The following is a 16355-nucleotide window of genomic DNA, read 5'->3' on the forward strand; positions in this document are numbered from 1 at the left end:
AAAATCTGCCCATTGACACTTTATTCCAAATACAGCGTTTACCAAATGAAACCATCTGAAAGTCAAGGAACACAATCTTGTATCATTGTTATGAACTTGTGTTGGGAAGGGATGGAGCTGAACTGGAGAAAGTCAAATTACATAAGAAAGGAGGTTGTTTGCTGAAGGAACAGTGGTTTGTTTTTTTTTCCTCTTCCCATGGTTGTCAATATTTGGCAGAATGTTGGTATTGGAGGCTTGGGGCCTGCACCCAGTCCCTCCCCTCACAAGTCCCTCCCCCAGGCAAGGCAGGAAATGTCCCACAGGCACACCAAGGTGTGCCAGCAAAATCCCTCCTGTGATGAAGTGCAGAAGGACTTGCTGTTCCTAAGGCCTAGTGACAGGGCTGGAGCAGGGACACCTTGGGATGACAGCAAGGTCTCTCGCACTGGGAAAGCCCTCGTCCTGTCAAGGTCAATCTGGTGCTGCCAGGATCACTGGTAGTAGATGCTGAAGGCATGGAGGATGTACAGGAAGGTTGTGAGGAAGGCGAAGAACTGCACGAGAGGAAGAAGAGGAAGGGTCAGCTGGCAGAGTCAAACCCCATCTCTTCCCAGTGCTCTCAGCGTGGGGAAGCCTCCCAGCACAGAGCTCCCTCCAGCCTCAAAGGAGAGGCAAAGCCTCAGCTTTTCCCATCATCCAGCCACATCAGGCTGTCCGTGAACTGGTGGACTCTAAGAAGACAACGCCAGCTGCACGACCCACAGAGCTGAGGAGCTGAAACTCTGCCCTGTTGGCACTTGGGGTGGCTCTGCTGTGGCTTTAGCAGGTGCTGCTGCCCTTGCAGGGGTGAGCGTGTGTCCTGCAGCCCGGCAGGTGCTCTGGACTCACCGATGCAGCGCTGTTGAGTTGGTAGTTGAGGGGCGCGTTGACGCCGAACTCAGAGTTGATGGTGGCGTTGGCCTGCAGGACCGCGGCGCTCATGTACAGAATGGCCGTGGTGCCGTGGTACAAACTGTCCTGCAAAACGAGACACCTGTGAGTGCCCCAAAGGGGGACAGGTGCCTGGAGAGGCCTGGGACCAAACCAAGCAGTGGTTTCACTGCACAGCTCCCCTGGACTTTCCAGTCGAGGCAAAGGGAAGAAAGGGTTGGTGGGTCACCAGCCATGGTGATCCTACGCCCACGTTGCTGCTGCCAACATCTGCCCGTGTTCCATTCCCTCCTTACCAGCACTTTCCAGTTCTCGCTGTTCCTGTGGAAGCCGAGGAGGTAGCTTAAGAGGAGCAGCAGGGAGATGAGGCAGGAGGTGAGGGACACGTACATCACCCATCCCTGCAGCAGCGGCAAGGAGACAGAGGTAGCAGCGACGAGGATCCACACCCAGGTCCCGCAGACCTGCCGGGGACAAACAGGCGCCACTGATGAGTGTGGGATGAGGAAAAGCTCTTTTCCTCCCCAGTTCCCTCCTCCCTCCCTCCTGAGCCAGCTGCAGCAGCCAGCGGAACCCCTGCATCTTTCCCAGAGCATCCCAGTGCTAAGGGAAGCAAGGAAGCAAGTTGGCACCGGTTCCCCTGAAAACTCAGGGGAAATGAGTGTTCACACGAAAGGGAAGGGTTTGCTGCCGCCTTGCACACAAGGAAATGTCTCACCCCGAGGGATTTGGTGGAGAAGCCAGAAAATGTGCTTTTATCTGGGAAAAGTGAGCGGCCGCCTCAACCCAGCCCTGCCTGCTCGTTAATCTCCAGGGCTTGGAATCACAGCACAAGGAAGTCTCCTCTCAGCTCCACGCACCAGCCTGGAGCGAGTTGCTCGCTCTGGATCCACCCAAAATATTTACTGAGCACAAAAAGCCCACAAGGTCATTGGGATGAGCCCATGCCGCCCTGTGCCATCCCAGCTGCTGTGGGTGAGACCCCTGGAATTGCAGCAGGGAGCTGAGCCCACCACCACGGCCAGGGATTGTGCCTGTGGGGCACAGGGTGTGTGGGTTGCCAGCCCCGTGCACCATGACAAAGTACATCAGGTGCTATCTTGGCCGGTCCCACTGGATGCCCTCTGGACCCAGAAGCAATTGAAAGAATCATGGAATGTCATCACACATTACCAGACGCCCAATTGCCTTCAACCCCTGGAACGACTTGATACAGAGAGCAAAATTGCCTTGATTTTCCAGCCATTTCTACAGAGAGCTGCTTCACGATAACGAGAGCTGCCAGTCTGCCCTGGATTAGCAGGGCAGCTCTTCAGCCTCTCCCAGCCCCACGGCAGCCGGTGACCCTCACGCAGGCTGTGATGGAGCCGAGCGTGCCTTGTCCTCAAGCTGCTCCTAAAATCCCCTTCAGGAATACTTTGTGCATTCAGCATAAGCTCAAAGCCAAGCTGTCACTCCCCAGTCAGGATGCCTTCAGGATGTCTTCGGGGGATTTTAGCCCGGAGCGGGCTCCGTGAGGCGGCGCGGCGAGGCATACTCACGATCTCGGGCAGGATGAAGGCGTAGGGGATGGTTTTGAAGACGGCGGGTCCGGAGGGCAGGGCGGGCTGCGCGGAGGCTGCGGAGGGACCCACCGAGGCCATCTCTGCCCCGCCGACAGCGCTCCGCTCCGCTCGGCTCCGCCGGCGCTCGCCTGCCCCGCGCCGCTCCCGTGCGGGATTTAAGGGACACGCCCGCGGGACGTAAGCGCAGGAACCGGCCCGGGCTGGCACCGCGCCGCTGCCCCGGGCCCGGCCCGCCGAGCCCTGGCACCGCCCGAGGCCGCGCCGCTTGGTGCATCCCCCGGCCAGCCGCGATGGGACACACGGGACCCCACCCCGCCGGGCGCCAGGGCAAGGTCATTAACTAGAGAGGGAAGGAAAAAACTTCCTACACCTTGCCGGCACAGAAATGTTTCCTGCGAACAGTTCTCTTGGCACGCTTCCAATCCTGAAATATTTTAGCTTCCACTGTTGTAGCCTCCTCCCCTTTCTGTTCAGGTTTCTGCTCCGCGGTCACGTCAGACACCTCCACACCCTCCAGGCACATCCAGCCTTCAGAAACTGGCAGGTAAATTTTACAAACACGCCAGGAGGGTTTGGCAATGTGCTCCCGAGTGCCCAGTAAGGTGTGAAGGGGAGCTGCAGGAATTTCTGCCTCCCGGCAAATGCAGTTTGTATTCGGGAAGCGCTTGCTGTCTCATCCAGTGCACTCTGCCTGGCCCCAGAACTCCCAGATAAGGGGTGGGATGAAAGGCTGGGGGTGGCACTTCTGCCTGGTGGCCCAGAGAGGACAGACTGACCCCATTAACCAGGGCAATGGACTACAGCAGCAGGAAGACACTGTCCCAGTGAGTTATCCCAGCTCTGCTAGGCGAGACAGGTGATGCCCCAGGAACTTGGCTTCTATGCCAAGCTCTTGCACAACACAGAGCAAAGATCAAATCCATGTCTCTGAGCGCTTCCTAGGCTGGGGGAAGTGTCCTGTGGTATTTCTGGAGGCTCCAGTTTACAGATACTCCAGTGGGAGCTGGTTTTTGGCTCCATGCAGTGGACATTTTCAAAAATCTTGTTTCATATCTTGCCAGACAAAACTGAGCCTGGCCTGGGCTTGAATCCAGGTGTGACTCGGTGGCAATGTCCCCATCGCCCTGCAGGAAGCTCCAGATGCTCCAGCACTGAAGAGAAAGTGGATTAATCACTTCCCTGTGGGAATGGGCAGCACACAGAGCCTGTGGTCACAAGGTGCTCAGGGGTCAGCAGAGGAAACAATCCTGGGGAAACACAGCATTCCAGGATTCCCACCTGCTGCTATTTGTGTTGGCACATTCCTGGGAGGAACCCAGCCTTCTCCTGAGTGGGGGAGAGGAACAGGCAAACAGCCTAAAAACGGAGCAACCTGCTGGTCACTGGTTGGGCAAGAGAGGATTCTTCCCCTAAGCTGGCTGGCCTTGCTCAGCAGCATTCTTAGAGATCTCTGCTCTTTCCCTTCCCTGCTCCCAGGCTGCTGGGGGACTGGGACAAAGAGCCTTTTGTTCACCCTGATTAAAACAACACTGGAAATTAATTGGAAGCTGCATGAGAGGAGGAAAGGGCTACCTCAGCTTTGGCAAAGTATGACACCTGACATGGCTACAACAGGTAGTAACAGGCAACCAGAGCCTTGTTTAACGCTGCAAAGTTAAAAACTTAAAATACAATTTCCAGTAGATAAACAGATAAAATAATTTTAATCTCTCTCAAAATCTTAATTGTGCTAAAATATCCATTACAATTCAGCTCCTGCTGAATTGGTAATTCTTTGGTAAGAATTTAATTTTATTTTTACCATGTCCTTAGAGAGCCTGAATTTTTCATTCTCCAGGATTGTTTTCCCTCACTTCTCCTAAGAAATCATAGGCCAGCTCTGAGATGTCAAAGGCTCTGTGGGTGTTTTCCGATGACAGCAGGTACTCCAGGGCACCATCTTTCTCCTGGCTCCTCTTCAGGAAGTCATGGATCACCTTCCAGCGAGACAATTCCACCTCCTCCTCAGCCCATCTGTAGCTGGGGAGGGACGTGGAGCAGAGCAGAGGGAACACAGAGTCGTGGTACACCAGGACAAATGCAGCCTTCAGGAATTCTTGATCTCTCTGCAGACAAGAGTGGTGAAAATACCTCAGTGCCAACATGTGGTGTTGTCAAGCACTTTCCAAAGTATTGTACATGGGAAAAAACCCCAAACAACTCATTCCCAGTTCCTAGGAAAACAATGGGAAGAGATCTGACCTTCCTAAACATGCATCCGTTATCTTGGATAAGCCTCCAGTATATCCACAAACCTGAACTCTGCCAGCCTTCCCACAAACTACAGGCACTGAGAGCCCCTTGCTGTGGGGTACTTATATTCCTTAAAAGCAATGCCACATCCTCCCTGCTCTGGAAACCCAAACTCCTCTCATTTCCCAGCTGTCCTAGGTGGAGCATGGCTCTGATCCCGCTCCTTGGAGCCAGAGCTGATGCTGCCCCTGGGCACTGCTGTCCCACTCTGTGTGCACGGTGTGACCTGTGTGCTCCCCTGTGAAGATCAGCTTGGAAAACCCAGAGACAAAGGATCAGCCTGGTCAATTATCAAACCCATGGGAAAGATCCAAGTCCACAGTGTCCCAGCCCCAGGAGCGCTGTGCCTGGCAGGGAGCGTTTCACAGCTCAGCCTCACGGAGCCACACCAGGGGTGAGCCCTCAGCAATCCTCTCCTGGGAGTGGCACATGCCAGTCAGGTAGAACTGGATGCTTCTGGGAGCCACGGGAGTTGCCAATTCTATGAGCAGATCTGCTCTCCTCTTGGATGAATGGCCCTGACAAAGCTGCTCTGACTCAGCGGGTGTTTGTTCTGCGTAAACGGGGAGCCATCCTTGTGCATCAATTCAGCAGCATGCACAGGAATGAAATATCCCACTGCTGCTTCCAGGAAATCCAGCACTGAGAGGCAATGGCTTTCTCATTCAGTTCCTGCAGCTGCTCTCCGTCCAGGGGACAGGATGTAGGACAAGGTCAGGGTGAGCCTGGGGACAACCAGGTAAATTCTCCAGCAGTCTTTGTGCCAAAACATGGATCACAACTCTCTGGGGTAGGGAGATCTCAGGAATTTAGGGGGTCTTTTCCCAGGCAGATTGTGGGAGGACTGAAGCTCAGAGTTTGGAGAAGGGAAGATGATTTTGTGGGCATACACAGCCCCTTTTTGTATCCGTGACTGTTAGAAGCACATCTTGACAGGGAGCCACTCTGGGTACCAATCTCTAACAGGTAACCCCTAACAACACTGAAATAAAGTTACAAGTTAATTTAATTTTCCTCCTGCTCCTGGTTTACTGTTATAAATCTGGGTGAGAAATGTTAAGAACTGCATTTACATATATCTGTTTTCTAAATAGCTGTATGGTGAGAGGAAAAGCTAAGCAGCAATTGCACTGGCAGGGAGCAGCTAGATGGAATTACCCTGAATATATGGAAAGAAAAACCTGTGGTTTGTTACCTTCTCAATTCTCTTCAATGTTCTTTCTTTCTCTGCCCAGGCACTCTAAAATTAAATGAAAAATCAGAGCAAGGCTGGAGAACTTTTCTCCCAGGAGAAAAGAAAAACTCAAATTCAGCCTGGAAATGCTGACAAGGTAACATACCCGAAGTGCATCCATCAGGTCAGGCTGATCCAGGAGTTGAGGGAAAGTAGCTAGCACAGGATTACAGATTAAGTCTGAAACAGAAAACAAACACATTCAAGGCTAAGGAAGAATCAGTTTGCAAAGTATTGGCACATGCAGGTATTCAGCACATCCCCTCCTGTCAGGTTATTCCAAAGGGAAAATGAGCTGTGACAGTTCTCCAGAGCAGGGAAGGTAGAACTCCCTAAAAACTGTTCTGACTGCAGCCAATCCTCAGTAGCTGAGAGAGTTAAAGCAGGAGAGGGGACACACAAGCCCCAGTGCTCTTTATTGGGAACATCAGTAAACATGAACCCTTCCTGATTTACCTGCCAGAGATGTTTTCCCTCATTTCTGCACCTGCCTTTTTTACACACAGCTGCAATTGTGCTGCTTAGTTTGGATGTTATGGATAAACACACTTGGGTTCTACCTCAGCCTGGTGTGGCATTTTAGGAGAACCAAGGACCAAGTGCACAGTGAATTTTCCCAATGGAAATACACATATCCCACTGCACAGGTGTCCTGGTGTGCTTTTTGGGTCACTTCCATGAGAAATCACTCTGCTCCTGTGATTATTTTAATTAATGAGACTGTGGATAAGATTCCAAGTGACGGAGAGCAGGGTTTTGGCTGAAGTGTATTCTTTATCATGTGATTTCAAATATTGAATGTACACTTGTCCCTTCACCTTGAAGCTGATGGTAAGTTTGGTAAACATGAAGCATTTACTAATGCCCAAACATTTCGGGGAAGAGAGCCAGGACTGATGACTTCTGGGAAGGAGCACAGACATTGTCACTTGTTTATTCCCAAAGTGATTGTGGATTTTGAAATAACAGAAATTTTCTTTTGTTGCACAGCTACCAGAACAACTCCTGGGATAAAGCCTTGCAATGGCTTCACACGGAGTCTGAATCCAAAGGGATGCAATTTAACTCCAGGAGAGGTCATCAGCCTGATCTACTGTCATAAATTATTCAGATCAAATCAGGTAAGTGTGGCACCTTACACCTATATAAATTCATATGTAGTACAGTTAAGAAATGTAAATTTTCCTTATTTCAAGTTGGTTTTAAAATGGAGAAGGCTATGAACTATCATTAGTTCTGTTGAATAATCAGGGCAAGACACTGAGTTCTAAATCCAGAATTCTCCAACTTTGTCTCTCCCTACTGTCAGTAAGTAAATAATAATTAAAAACTAAAAATAAAGATGATAACTTAGCCTGGGTGCCAAAAACATCTCTTACCAAAGGGAGACCTGGCAAGAACCATTCTCTGGATGAACCTGATCTTCCTGCAGTGCTCACCTGTGCTCTGCATGCTCATCCTGTCCTTCAGGAGGGCATCTCCAAGGATTTGCCGATAAAACACCAGGAGATGGATGTAGCACATGCCCCCAACTAATGTTTCAGGGAGAAAACTGTTGGGAAAATAAGGGACAGCAGCTGAGGTGTTCACTGCAAACACTGCAGACTCCTCTGGGCTATCTAGAATATTTTTTCATTTTATGGAAGCACGAGGACTCACTTCAGGATGTCTTTTGAGTGCACACTCGGTGACTTCACCTTCACCAGAAGCACAGGCTGCTTCCTGAGGCTCATAAACTGCTGAAAAACCCCAGAGCCTGCTGCAGGAAGAGAGCCCAGGTTCACACAGTCAGTTTGAAACAACAGTAACAATTATATTACAAAAATGGGCATTTCTGTGGGTTGAGAACTCTTTCGAGTTTAGTAAGCCTGGTAGCACTCAGCTCCCCACAGCCAAGGCAAAAGAAGATAAATAATGAAATGCATGCAAAAATAGAAGACACAAACCCAAGCCAGGCTGTGGGGACTGTTGTGAATGAGATGCAGCATCAATCACATTATTATGTTATATTATATTGAAAAGAAGCCAGACCTCTCCTCGATATTGATGGGTCAACCTCAACGCCTCTCTCATAGGGAGTTCCACCACTCAGGACCAGCTCATGCATCCTGCCAATAAAGATAAATTTGAAGCCTGTATGATATTAGGAATTCAACTATTTTTGAAATTTAATTGTACTGGGAGGTCAATTCTTTTAAAAGCCATTAACAACATTGTTTCTTTTCCACAGCCCAAATATTTTTCTTGCATGGAATTTAGCAATTGTTTCTCTACAATGGTTTTGAGGAATCATCACTTCAACAATTAAAATCTTTCAGATTTAAAATTTGTTAAAGAATAATGTAACCCCAGTTCTGCCAAGAGTAAGTCACTGCTGAAACAAGCATGAAATTGAATCTGTAATACCATCTTACTTAATGAAATAATAGAACAATATTTAAAATATGAGACTTAGAAGAGATTTAGAGAGTTCTAGAACAGTAGAGGTGTCCTGTGGGTATTTTTTTGAGCTGTAACCCAGATAAATTCAGAATACATACACACTATATATATAAATATATATATATGTGTGTGTGTCTACCAATATTTGGCAAAAACAAAGTCTTGAAAGTCTGAGGTACAATGAATTATTTCTGTCAATAAACAGAAAGTTTTCTACATTTAATAAAATAAAAATATACACACTTCATTATTCTTTCAGATGTCTGGACCCACTAATCATAAATCATAATTCCAAGAGCAGTGAGAGATTCATTCACAATAATTTCCAATTATTTCAGTCTCCCAATTTCCACCCGCGAAAGGGATAATGCAGCAAAGAAGAGCCAGAATCCCAAAGGATTGGGCTGGATGCCCCCTGCCCCAGCAGTGTGTAATTATGAAAGATGGGCTTTACTCTCAGTCTAAACCAGATGTATAAATTACATCTGTGTGTAAATACAGGGAGAGCAGGAAAAGGCAACAAACACACTTGGAAGGAATAGGAATCCCACTGGAAGTGAAAAGCTTCAGAAAGGCCCAGCCACAGCTTAGCTCTCCTCTTTCACCTGTTGACTAGAAAAAAAAAGAGAAATGTAAATTATTTCAGCAGCTGACCCAGAATGAGTGACTGAACCACAATTAATTACAGTAACCACATGAAAATTGTTGTAGTTATCCCATTTTCCTCTTTCACCTTTGTGTGTTCAAAAATCACAGCCTGCCTTCTCTGAGGGTCGTTTTTCTGGCTTTACCATCTATTGTCTTACTACCTGTTGTGCTTTCCAGCAGCATATCCCAGATGGACAGGCTCTATCTGTGTAAACTGGAGCTGGAGACCACTGCCCATGCTGCTGAAACAGTTAAAACTTTAGTTTTCCAACTGTACAGGACATTAGTCTGAAATAAATCACAGAGATGGAAAACTGCAGGAGTGAGGGGAGAAGGGGTCCATTGTAATCCCATGGCATGGGATCTTTGGCATAAATTATTTCAGTGTTGGTACAGGGACACTCATGTCCATGAGCCAGGGGGATTTTTATTCTCTAATTAGGGATATTGTCCCATCAGAGAATCCCAGAATGGTTTGGGTTGGAAGGGACTTTAAGGATCATCTTGTTCCACCCCCTGCCATGGGCAGGGACATCTTCCACTATCCCTGGTTGCTCCAAGCCCTGTCCAACCTGGCCTTGGACACTTGCAGGGATCCAGGGGCAGCCACAGCTGCTCTGGGCAAACCACAGCCTCCCCACCCTCACAGAGAAGAATTCTTTCCCAATATCCCATCTATCCCTGCCCTCTGATAGTGGGAAGTCATTCCCCCATCTCCTATCATTACATGAGATTGTGAAAAGTCCCTCTCCATCTTTCCTGTAGGCTCCTTCCAGGTAATCCTATTCTCCAATCCTGTTCTCTAATGAGAGATATTCTCTAGTCCAATTCTCTGACTGGGACCAGCTGGTTCCCTTCATAAACCTGCCCTTGGAAGGATTTCCACTGCACCTCCCCACACTCACATTGCACTTGTACGTGATGCCAAGCTCAAACAAGATCCCAATGTCCGCAGACAGGGAGCTGGACCTGACAAAACAGTCACCATCAAGCAAGCTGGGTAAGATGCCCATCACCTGGTACAGAAAGAAGGAGGAGAAAAAAAAAAGTTAATATACTTATAAAAAAAATCTTGATTTTTAAAGGCCATCAAGGACATCCCTCACTCAACACAAGATCTCAGACCCAATCCCAATCCATATAAAAATGAGGAGAGAACAAATTCCAGTCAAAACCTTGCTCCCCTTATTGTCTTTCCATGGAGCATAACTGTGCCACCAAAGAACACTTAGTGACACTGAAGGAAGAAGCTGTAAACAGCCAGGGGCTGTGTCACCTACCCTTGGAGAAAAGGTCCAAGTTTGAGGACTTTTAGGCAGCCACGTGGCTCTCACTGTGTGAATGTTACTCAGCACCTAAAGTGGGGAAAAAAGCTAAGGTCAGTTTTTCTGGAAAGCCCTTTCAGAAAGTGCAGGGTTATCCCAGATGGATCCAACACTGCACACAACCAAGACAACTGGAAGAAAACTGCTGGATAATCAGGGTTTTGTTTTTACAAAAAGCTGCTCTGCACACACCCAAAGGAACAGAGGATTGAGGGCACATGGAGGAATCTGCCCCTGACCCAGCTGCTCCAGGCCCATCCCAGGAGACAGATCAGCCCAGGAAACATTCATTGCCAGGAACACAAAGGAGCCAGGAGGCACAATGGCAGGTGGGGGACCCGAAATTAGGGACTCAGAGAACTGGAGCTCCCACCCAGCCCCTCCCAGGCCACCCAGCACAGCCCCAGGGGCAGGGTGTGACTGTCACCCTGAGTCAGGAGCAGCTCCTGCCTCACCTCACTCTGCTCTGGGGCATCCTGAGGCTGCACCTGATTTACCACGAGAGGAAAGCAGAGGGGAGAAACCAAAGGCAGAAAAAGGGAGGGGTCCAAGTGCCTTGTGGAGCACCTTGGGTGGGAAGCTTGGCTTGCCTGGCCATGCCCAATGCTCATCAATGCAGTCTGGCCTGTTTATCATTCAGTTCCATTCTTCTGGGTGAGTGGGCTCAAACCAGACTCATCTGAGCATAAATTAAGCAGCTTGGGAGGTGTGTGTGTCTCTGAGACAGAGAGGAAGCAGAACCTGAAGGATGCTGGAAGCTCCAAACCTCCTGCAGTCCCTTTTTGGGAAGCAGACACGCTCCTTACCCGGCTGCCATCGAAGAGGCAGAGCCGGATGTGCCGGCTGAGGACGCGCACGCCGCTCCCAGGGGGAGGGATCATCTTGCAGCTGCATAAAGTGACAATCAGGGACACTCTGGTGGCTCTAGGATGGATCTGAAACACAGCAGAAGGAGGATTAAACCTACAGGCCCTTCTGCACGTGGTCTCATCTTGTGTTTGTGGATTGAGGTTATTCTCCCAACCACAAACCCAGTGAGAGGCCGCAGCAGGATTTCTTCACAAGCCTTTAGCTCTGCCCCAAGGATCTTTTAGAGACAGACAGAAGGTCCCAGCAGAAGAAATATTTGCACCAGAAGTGGTGCAAATTAAGACATAATCACCAGCCAAAAGGAAAGAAGGCAAATAGAGTTTGTGTTCCCCTTAGCAGCAATGCTCACAGTATTTCTCTCAGAGTTCCACACCAAGTCTTTGAAAGCCAGCTGGGATGGAGTAAGCTTGGGTTGCAAGTAGTAACTTGCTCGAAATTCTTCACCTACAACAAGAGTAAATTTAAAAACTCTTCATTTTTCAAATTATCTTTATTGTGCCCAAAAGGACAACACCCAAAATTCATGTCCAGTTGAATGTTTGACTAAACAAAACTATGGAATTATCTGTCATGAGCACTGTCTGCTATTTGTGAGTGTTCTGAAGTACTTCATCTCAAAAGCACAATAACTTAATTTTAAAAAGAGATTAAACAGCTTTAAACAGAAAGACTAACAAAACATGAGATATCTTAATGTATTTGGTGAAGAGACTAGAAAAGACCTTTGAGAAAAAGGGAAGATTAAAATAAAATAAAAAAAATCAGAATTTCCTGCAAAGTCAACAGGAACAAACTGCCAAAGAGGAAACTCTCTGAAATCACGAGGAAATTTGTCGGGATTTCACATTGATAAACTGAAATTTAAGGGGAAAAAAATCTTTTATACATTTTTTAATGGGCCAAACATAGCCAGTTAGCCAATTAATTAAGATGGAGCAGTACGGATTGGGGTCCAGCAGGCTGGTGACAGGGTGAGAAAGCCATCACAGAGACCTGAGAATCCTGCCAGGTGAGATCCCTACCTTCCTCCAGGAGCTGGAACAGCATGGATGGGCGAAACCCTGCAGGAACTGCCCCTGTGGTGGTCAGCACCTCCACTGTGTCATTCTAGCAAAAACAAAGGAGAAAAGAAATTACTGGTCCTGATATTTACCAGCAAAATTCATCCTAAATTACAGCTCTGTTTACAACCAGAAACTTGGGGTATCAGTCACCTCTTCTGAAGCATTTTTGTGGCATTTCTTGCTACCAAAAACTCCCAAAACACAGATGTTAATTAAGAACAATGGTCTTTGATATGAGGCACACTGTTTGGGAAAAGGCACGGATTTTCTACAAAATAATGAAGATTATGGCAGGTGAAGCTGCCCTGTAGGAGGGGCACCTACCTCTACAATGGCTCGGACAGCACTCCAGTGGGAATCTGTTCTGGAAGAAAATAGAGGGATTTATAGTAAATCCTCACTTGAACAAAAATTTAGCCACTTAATGTTGCTCTGTCTCCAAAGGGCAGCAGCTTCACAACCGTATCTGAGGCATTCCATTTACCTTTTTTTAATTTCAGCTCCATCTGCTGTTTCATCCACCACTTCTATGTGTTCTTCTGACTCCTCCTGGCTTTCTTCCTCTTCCTTAGGAACCTGGAATTCACATTAAAAATGGCAAAAGGCTTGATTTGTTCCCAGTTCTGTTCTTTAAAATGCTTTCTCCAACCACAGCCCGTATTAATGTCAGTTTAGAATAAATTAAGTAAGTTTAGAAAAGGAGATTTTCACCCTGTGATGAAGAAAATTTTCCCACATTTACATGGACTCCCATTTCAGATAAATTATTAAAACCCCAAATCACAGCAGCTTGGAGTCTTCAGAGTTGATCTTTAAGTGACAAAGATTCTGACTTTGATATTCAGGAAACTTCTCTGCCACAACTTCCCAAGGCACAGAAATGCTGCTTTTGATGGATACCTCCAGCCCCATGGACAAAACCATGGGGTTATTTCCAAATACCTGGCTTTATTTCCAAACAACACATGGCATTGTGGCCAGATCATTGATTATAGATCATTAATCTACACAAAATAGCAGAGGTGAGGACAGAGGTTGCAGCACACCCACCGCAAGGTAGGTCCTGGGAACGAGGCCTCTCTCCCCCTTGGAATTTTCAGCTACCCACCATCCATCCTCCTTCTTGTCATGTATGAGCAGGATTTCACCTTTCTTTGGCATTGGAAAAAGAGACAGAGACAAAAAAACAGGCAAACATTTAAATGAAAAAGGACCTAACTCCAGTTTCTCCCCAAATCCCACAGCTGGCTGAATCCCAAAAGCACAGGATTTCATTATGGTTACTGCTTAACTCAGAGTGATCTGCAGTAAAAACCCTTTGCAGAGAGATATTTACCACAAATGTGAGATCCCCTTCCTGCTGGGCATCAAAGTTCCCAACAGCAACACATTCTCTAACATTTGGATCATCCAACAACTTCTCCTCATCTTCTTCTTCTTCTTCAGTGTCTTCCTCCTCACTTTCTTCATCTTCACTCTCCTCCTCTTCTTCATTTCCCTCTTCTGCATGAGGGCCTTTCTGGTGTTCCTCACCCCTACCCAAAACAAATCAAACTGTTTTTCAGTATCATTCCCACCAAACTTTCTGAAATGCTGTCAAGCCTCTGCAAGGACAATATTCAGAAACAGCACTTCCTCTGTTTTGCTCTCTGTCCTGAAGAAACTCCTCCAAACCTTATATTCCAGCCATGGAATATCCAGCACCCTGAGAAAATCCCAACAAGTCATAAATGACTTCATTCCTGAGCACTTTTTTATCCTTCTGTTATTTTTCAGCTAATTAAGGGGGTGAGATAATGATTTTTCAAGGTCCATTCCAGCCATCCTTTAAAAAAACAGTAGCATTTGTATGTTTAAGCTACTCACCCTGGATAATTTCTTGTCACATTATCCTGATCCAAGACAAGAAGGAGTTTCTGCAGCTGCTGGGAGAGTCTCAGCAACAGCTTTTCTTCCTCTTCCTTCCTCTGGCTGTAATTCCCCACCGGCGCAGGCTCATCAGCCTGACAGAGAACCCAACAAATGTCCCAAACAATCAAAGTTCCCCAATAAATTGCTCAAAGAATCAAAGTCCCTCTATAAATTAAGTTTTCCAGACATGCCTTACAAGTTTTCCCCTTCCTGGGCTGCTGTCACACCCTCTTCAGTGACAATTTTCTTACCCTTTCACTCTGCCAAGATGAAATTCTCTGTTTTCACACGGGACTTGGACAAAATAAAGCACTGAGTTTTTAAATTATAATGGATATAAAAAATATAAATTGGAGAGATGACAGGCAGGGATTGTGCAGTGCTGGGCACTGCTCTTGTGAGGCATCTAAAATGGAACACTGATTTTTTTTAAACACTTTCCATGGTGAATTTTGGAGGAAACCACAAATTAATCTCCATACTTACTTTTTTCAAAGCATGGAGAGCCTTTGTATTCTCCTCCACCAATTCCTTCAGCTCTGTACATCTGCATTGAGAGCAAGACAGGCAGATGCTATTTTCTTAAAATTCTGACCCAAACCACACCTGCTGGCTGAAAGGTGTCATTTTAGGTGCTGTGTGTCCCTTCAGGTTGAGAAATCCAAGCCCAACTAGCAGCAATTGCCAGAATCCCAGAATCGCTGGAACTGGGATGGACCTCTGGATCTCATCCAGTCCAACCCCACTGCTCAGGGGGCAGGATCACCCAGAGCAGGTGACACAGGGATGCATCCAGCTGGGTTTGGGATCTTTCCAGAGAGGGGAGGGAGACTCCACACCCTCCCTGGGCAGCTCTTCCAATTCTCTGCCACCCTCACGCTGGATTTGTGTTTTAATTTATGGCTATTGCTCCTCATCCTGCTGTTGGGAACACCGGAAAGAGCCTGGCACCATCACCTTGGAAATATTTATATGGATTGGTGAAGTCCCATCTCAGCCTTCCCTTCTCCAGACCGTCCTCAGCCCCAGAGGGCTGGGAAAGAGCCAGCCTGGACAACAGGAGCGGGAAGGGCAAGGAGAAAACTGTACGATTAGGAGAGAAAGGGCATGGAGGGAGCGAACACTGCTGAGGGCGCCAGAGGAGAGGGTGAGAGCAGTGCCGGGGCGCTGGGATCGAGGGATTGATTGGGCGCGGGATGGGGGCTCGGGATGGAGGGTCGGGATGGGGTTTGGAATGGGGATCGGGATGAGGTTCGGGATGGGGGCTCGGGATAGGGGCTGCGGGATGGGGGTCGGGATCCCCTCACCTCAGCCGAAGGCGCTCCCGCTGCCCGGGGGCTGCGGCCTCGCTCTCCGCCCGCAGCGCCTCCACCTGCAACAGGGGACGGGGCGGTCAGGGCCAGGGGGGACGAGACCCCCGGTGTGGGGTGAGACACCCGGTATGGGGCAAGACACCCGGTATGGCACCGGCACCGGTACAACCCTGGTGCATCCCCGGGACCGGCCCCAGTACACCCCCGGTGCAGCCCCGGTACAAACCCGGTACGGCCCCGGTGCAGCCCCGGTACCTGTGCCCGCAGCTCCCGGCTCCGGCGCTGCACTCGCTGCAGCGGCCCCCGCGCCCGCCGCTCCGACATCGTCGCCGGGCAACGGGGCAGCCCCGGCGCCGCCGGATGACGGGCCCGGGGCGGGGCCGGAGCGCTCCACGGCCCGGCCCCCGCAGCCCCGAGCTCGGGAAGGTCCCTCGCACCCCCAGCAGCCCCGGCGGGGCCCATCTGGGGACAAACGATTTGTGATCCAAGCCACGGAATCACAGAATAGGTGGGGAAGGCACCTCTGGAGACCCCCCAGTCTGATGGCAGGATCGTTATGTTTGGGAAGGAGGTCCAAGATCAAGACCAAGCCTAAAGGGGCTCTGGGCAGTGCTTCCCCCCACCCCCCTCCCCCCCCCATAGATCTGAGAACTCCATAGTACGTCCGAAAACTAGCAGCCTGCAATGAATCCCCCAGCACTCCCATCTCCTGGCACTCTCTAGCAATGGGAAGAAGGAACTTGCTACAGCTACCTTCGCAATTCCTTATCCAAAGTGCC

The 16355-nt window shown here is 48.7% G+C and overlaps 2 protein-coding genes across 4 annotated transcripts; both read right to left on the reverse strand.

Annotated features, from left to right (window-relative positions):
- Nucleotides 1–4: 4 nt before the first annotated feature.
- On the reverse strand, nt 5–2555 carry MALL (mal, T cell differentiation protein like). 2 transcript variants are annotated; one of them, XM_058021566.1, is made up of 4 exons: nt 2454–2555; nt 1209–1376; nt 871–999; nt 5–536 (listed from the first exon to the last, which is right to left on the reverse strand). In XM_058021566.1, exons 1-4 carry the CDS (start codon nt 2553–2555, stop codon nt 474–476), a joined length of 462 nt encoding a protein of 153 aa, XP_057877549.1. In that variant the 3' UTR covers nt 5–473. The 2 variants fall into 2 exon arrangements, with proteins under 2 accessions (XP_057877549.1, XP_057877550.1); XM_058021567.1 differs by lacking the exon at nt 871–999.
- A 1700-nt stretch (nt 2556–4255) lies between these two features.
- Nucleotides 4256–15900, reverse strand: NPHP1 (nephrocystin 1). Of its 2 annotated transcripts, none has more exons than XM_058021569.1 (20): nt 15832–15900; nt 15571–15635; nt 14750–14810; nt 14219–14355; nt 13689–13887; nt 13403–13504; nt 12837–12928; nt 12677–12716; nt 12311–12395; nt 11638–11732; nt 11225–11353; nt 10374–10448; nt 9999–10109; nt 8975–9057; nt 8035–8111; nt 7663–7759; nt 7443–7555; nt 6110–6183; nt 5965–6009; nt 4256–4582 (listed from the first exon to the last, which is right to left on the reverse strand). In XM_058021569.1, the coding sequence occupies exons 1-20, from the start codon at nt 15898–15900 to the stop codon at nt 4304–4306; spliced, it is 2028 nt and encodes a 675-aa protein (XP_057877552.1). In that variant the 3' UTR covers nt 4256–4303. The 2 variants fall into 2 exon arrangements, with proteins under 2 accessions (XP_057877552.1, XP_057877551.1); XM_058021568.1 differs by having other exon boundaries at nt 7663–7762.
- Between the last annotated feature and the right edge of the window lie 455 nt (nt 15901–16355).

The sequence above is a fragment of the Melospiza georgiana genome, chromosome 3, assembly GCF_028018845.1.
Source record: "Melospiza georgiana isolate bMelGeo1 chromosome 3, bMelGeo1.pri, whole genome shotgun sequence".
NCBI classification, from domain to species: domain Eukaryota; kingdom Metazoa; phylum Chordata; class Aves; order Passeriformes; family Passerellidae; genus Melospiza; species Melospiza georgiana.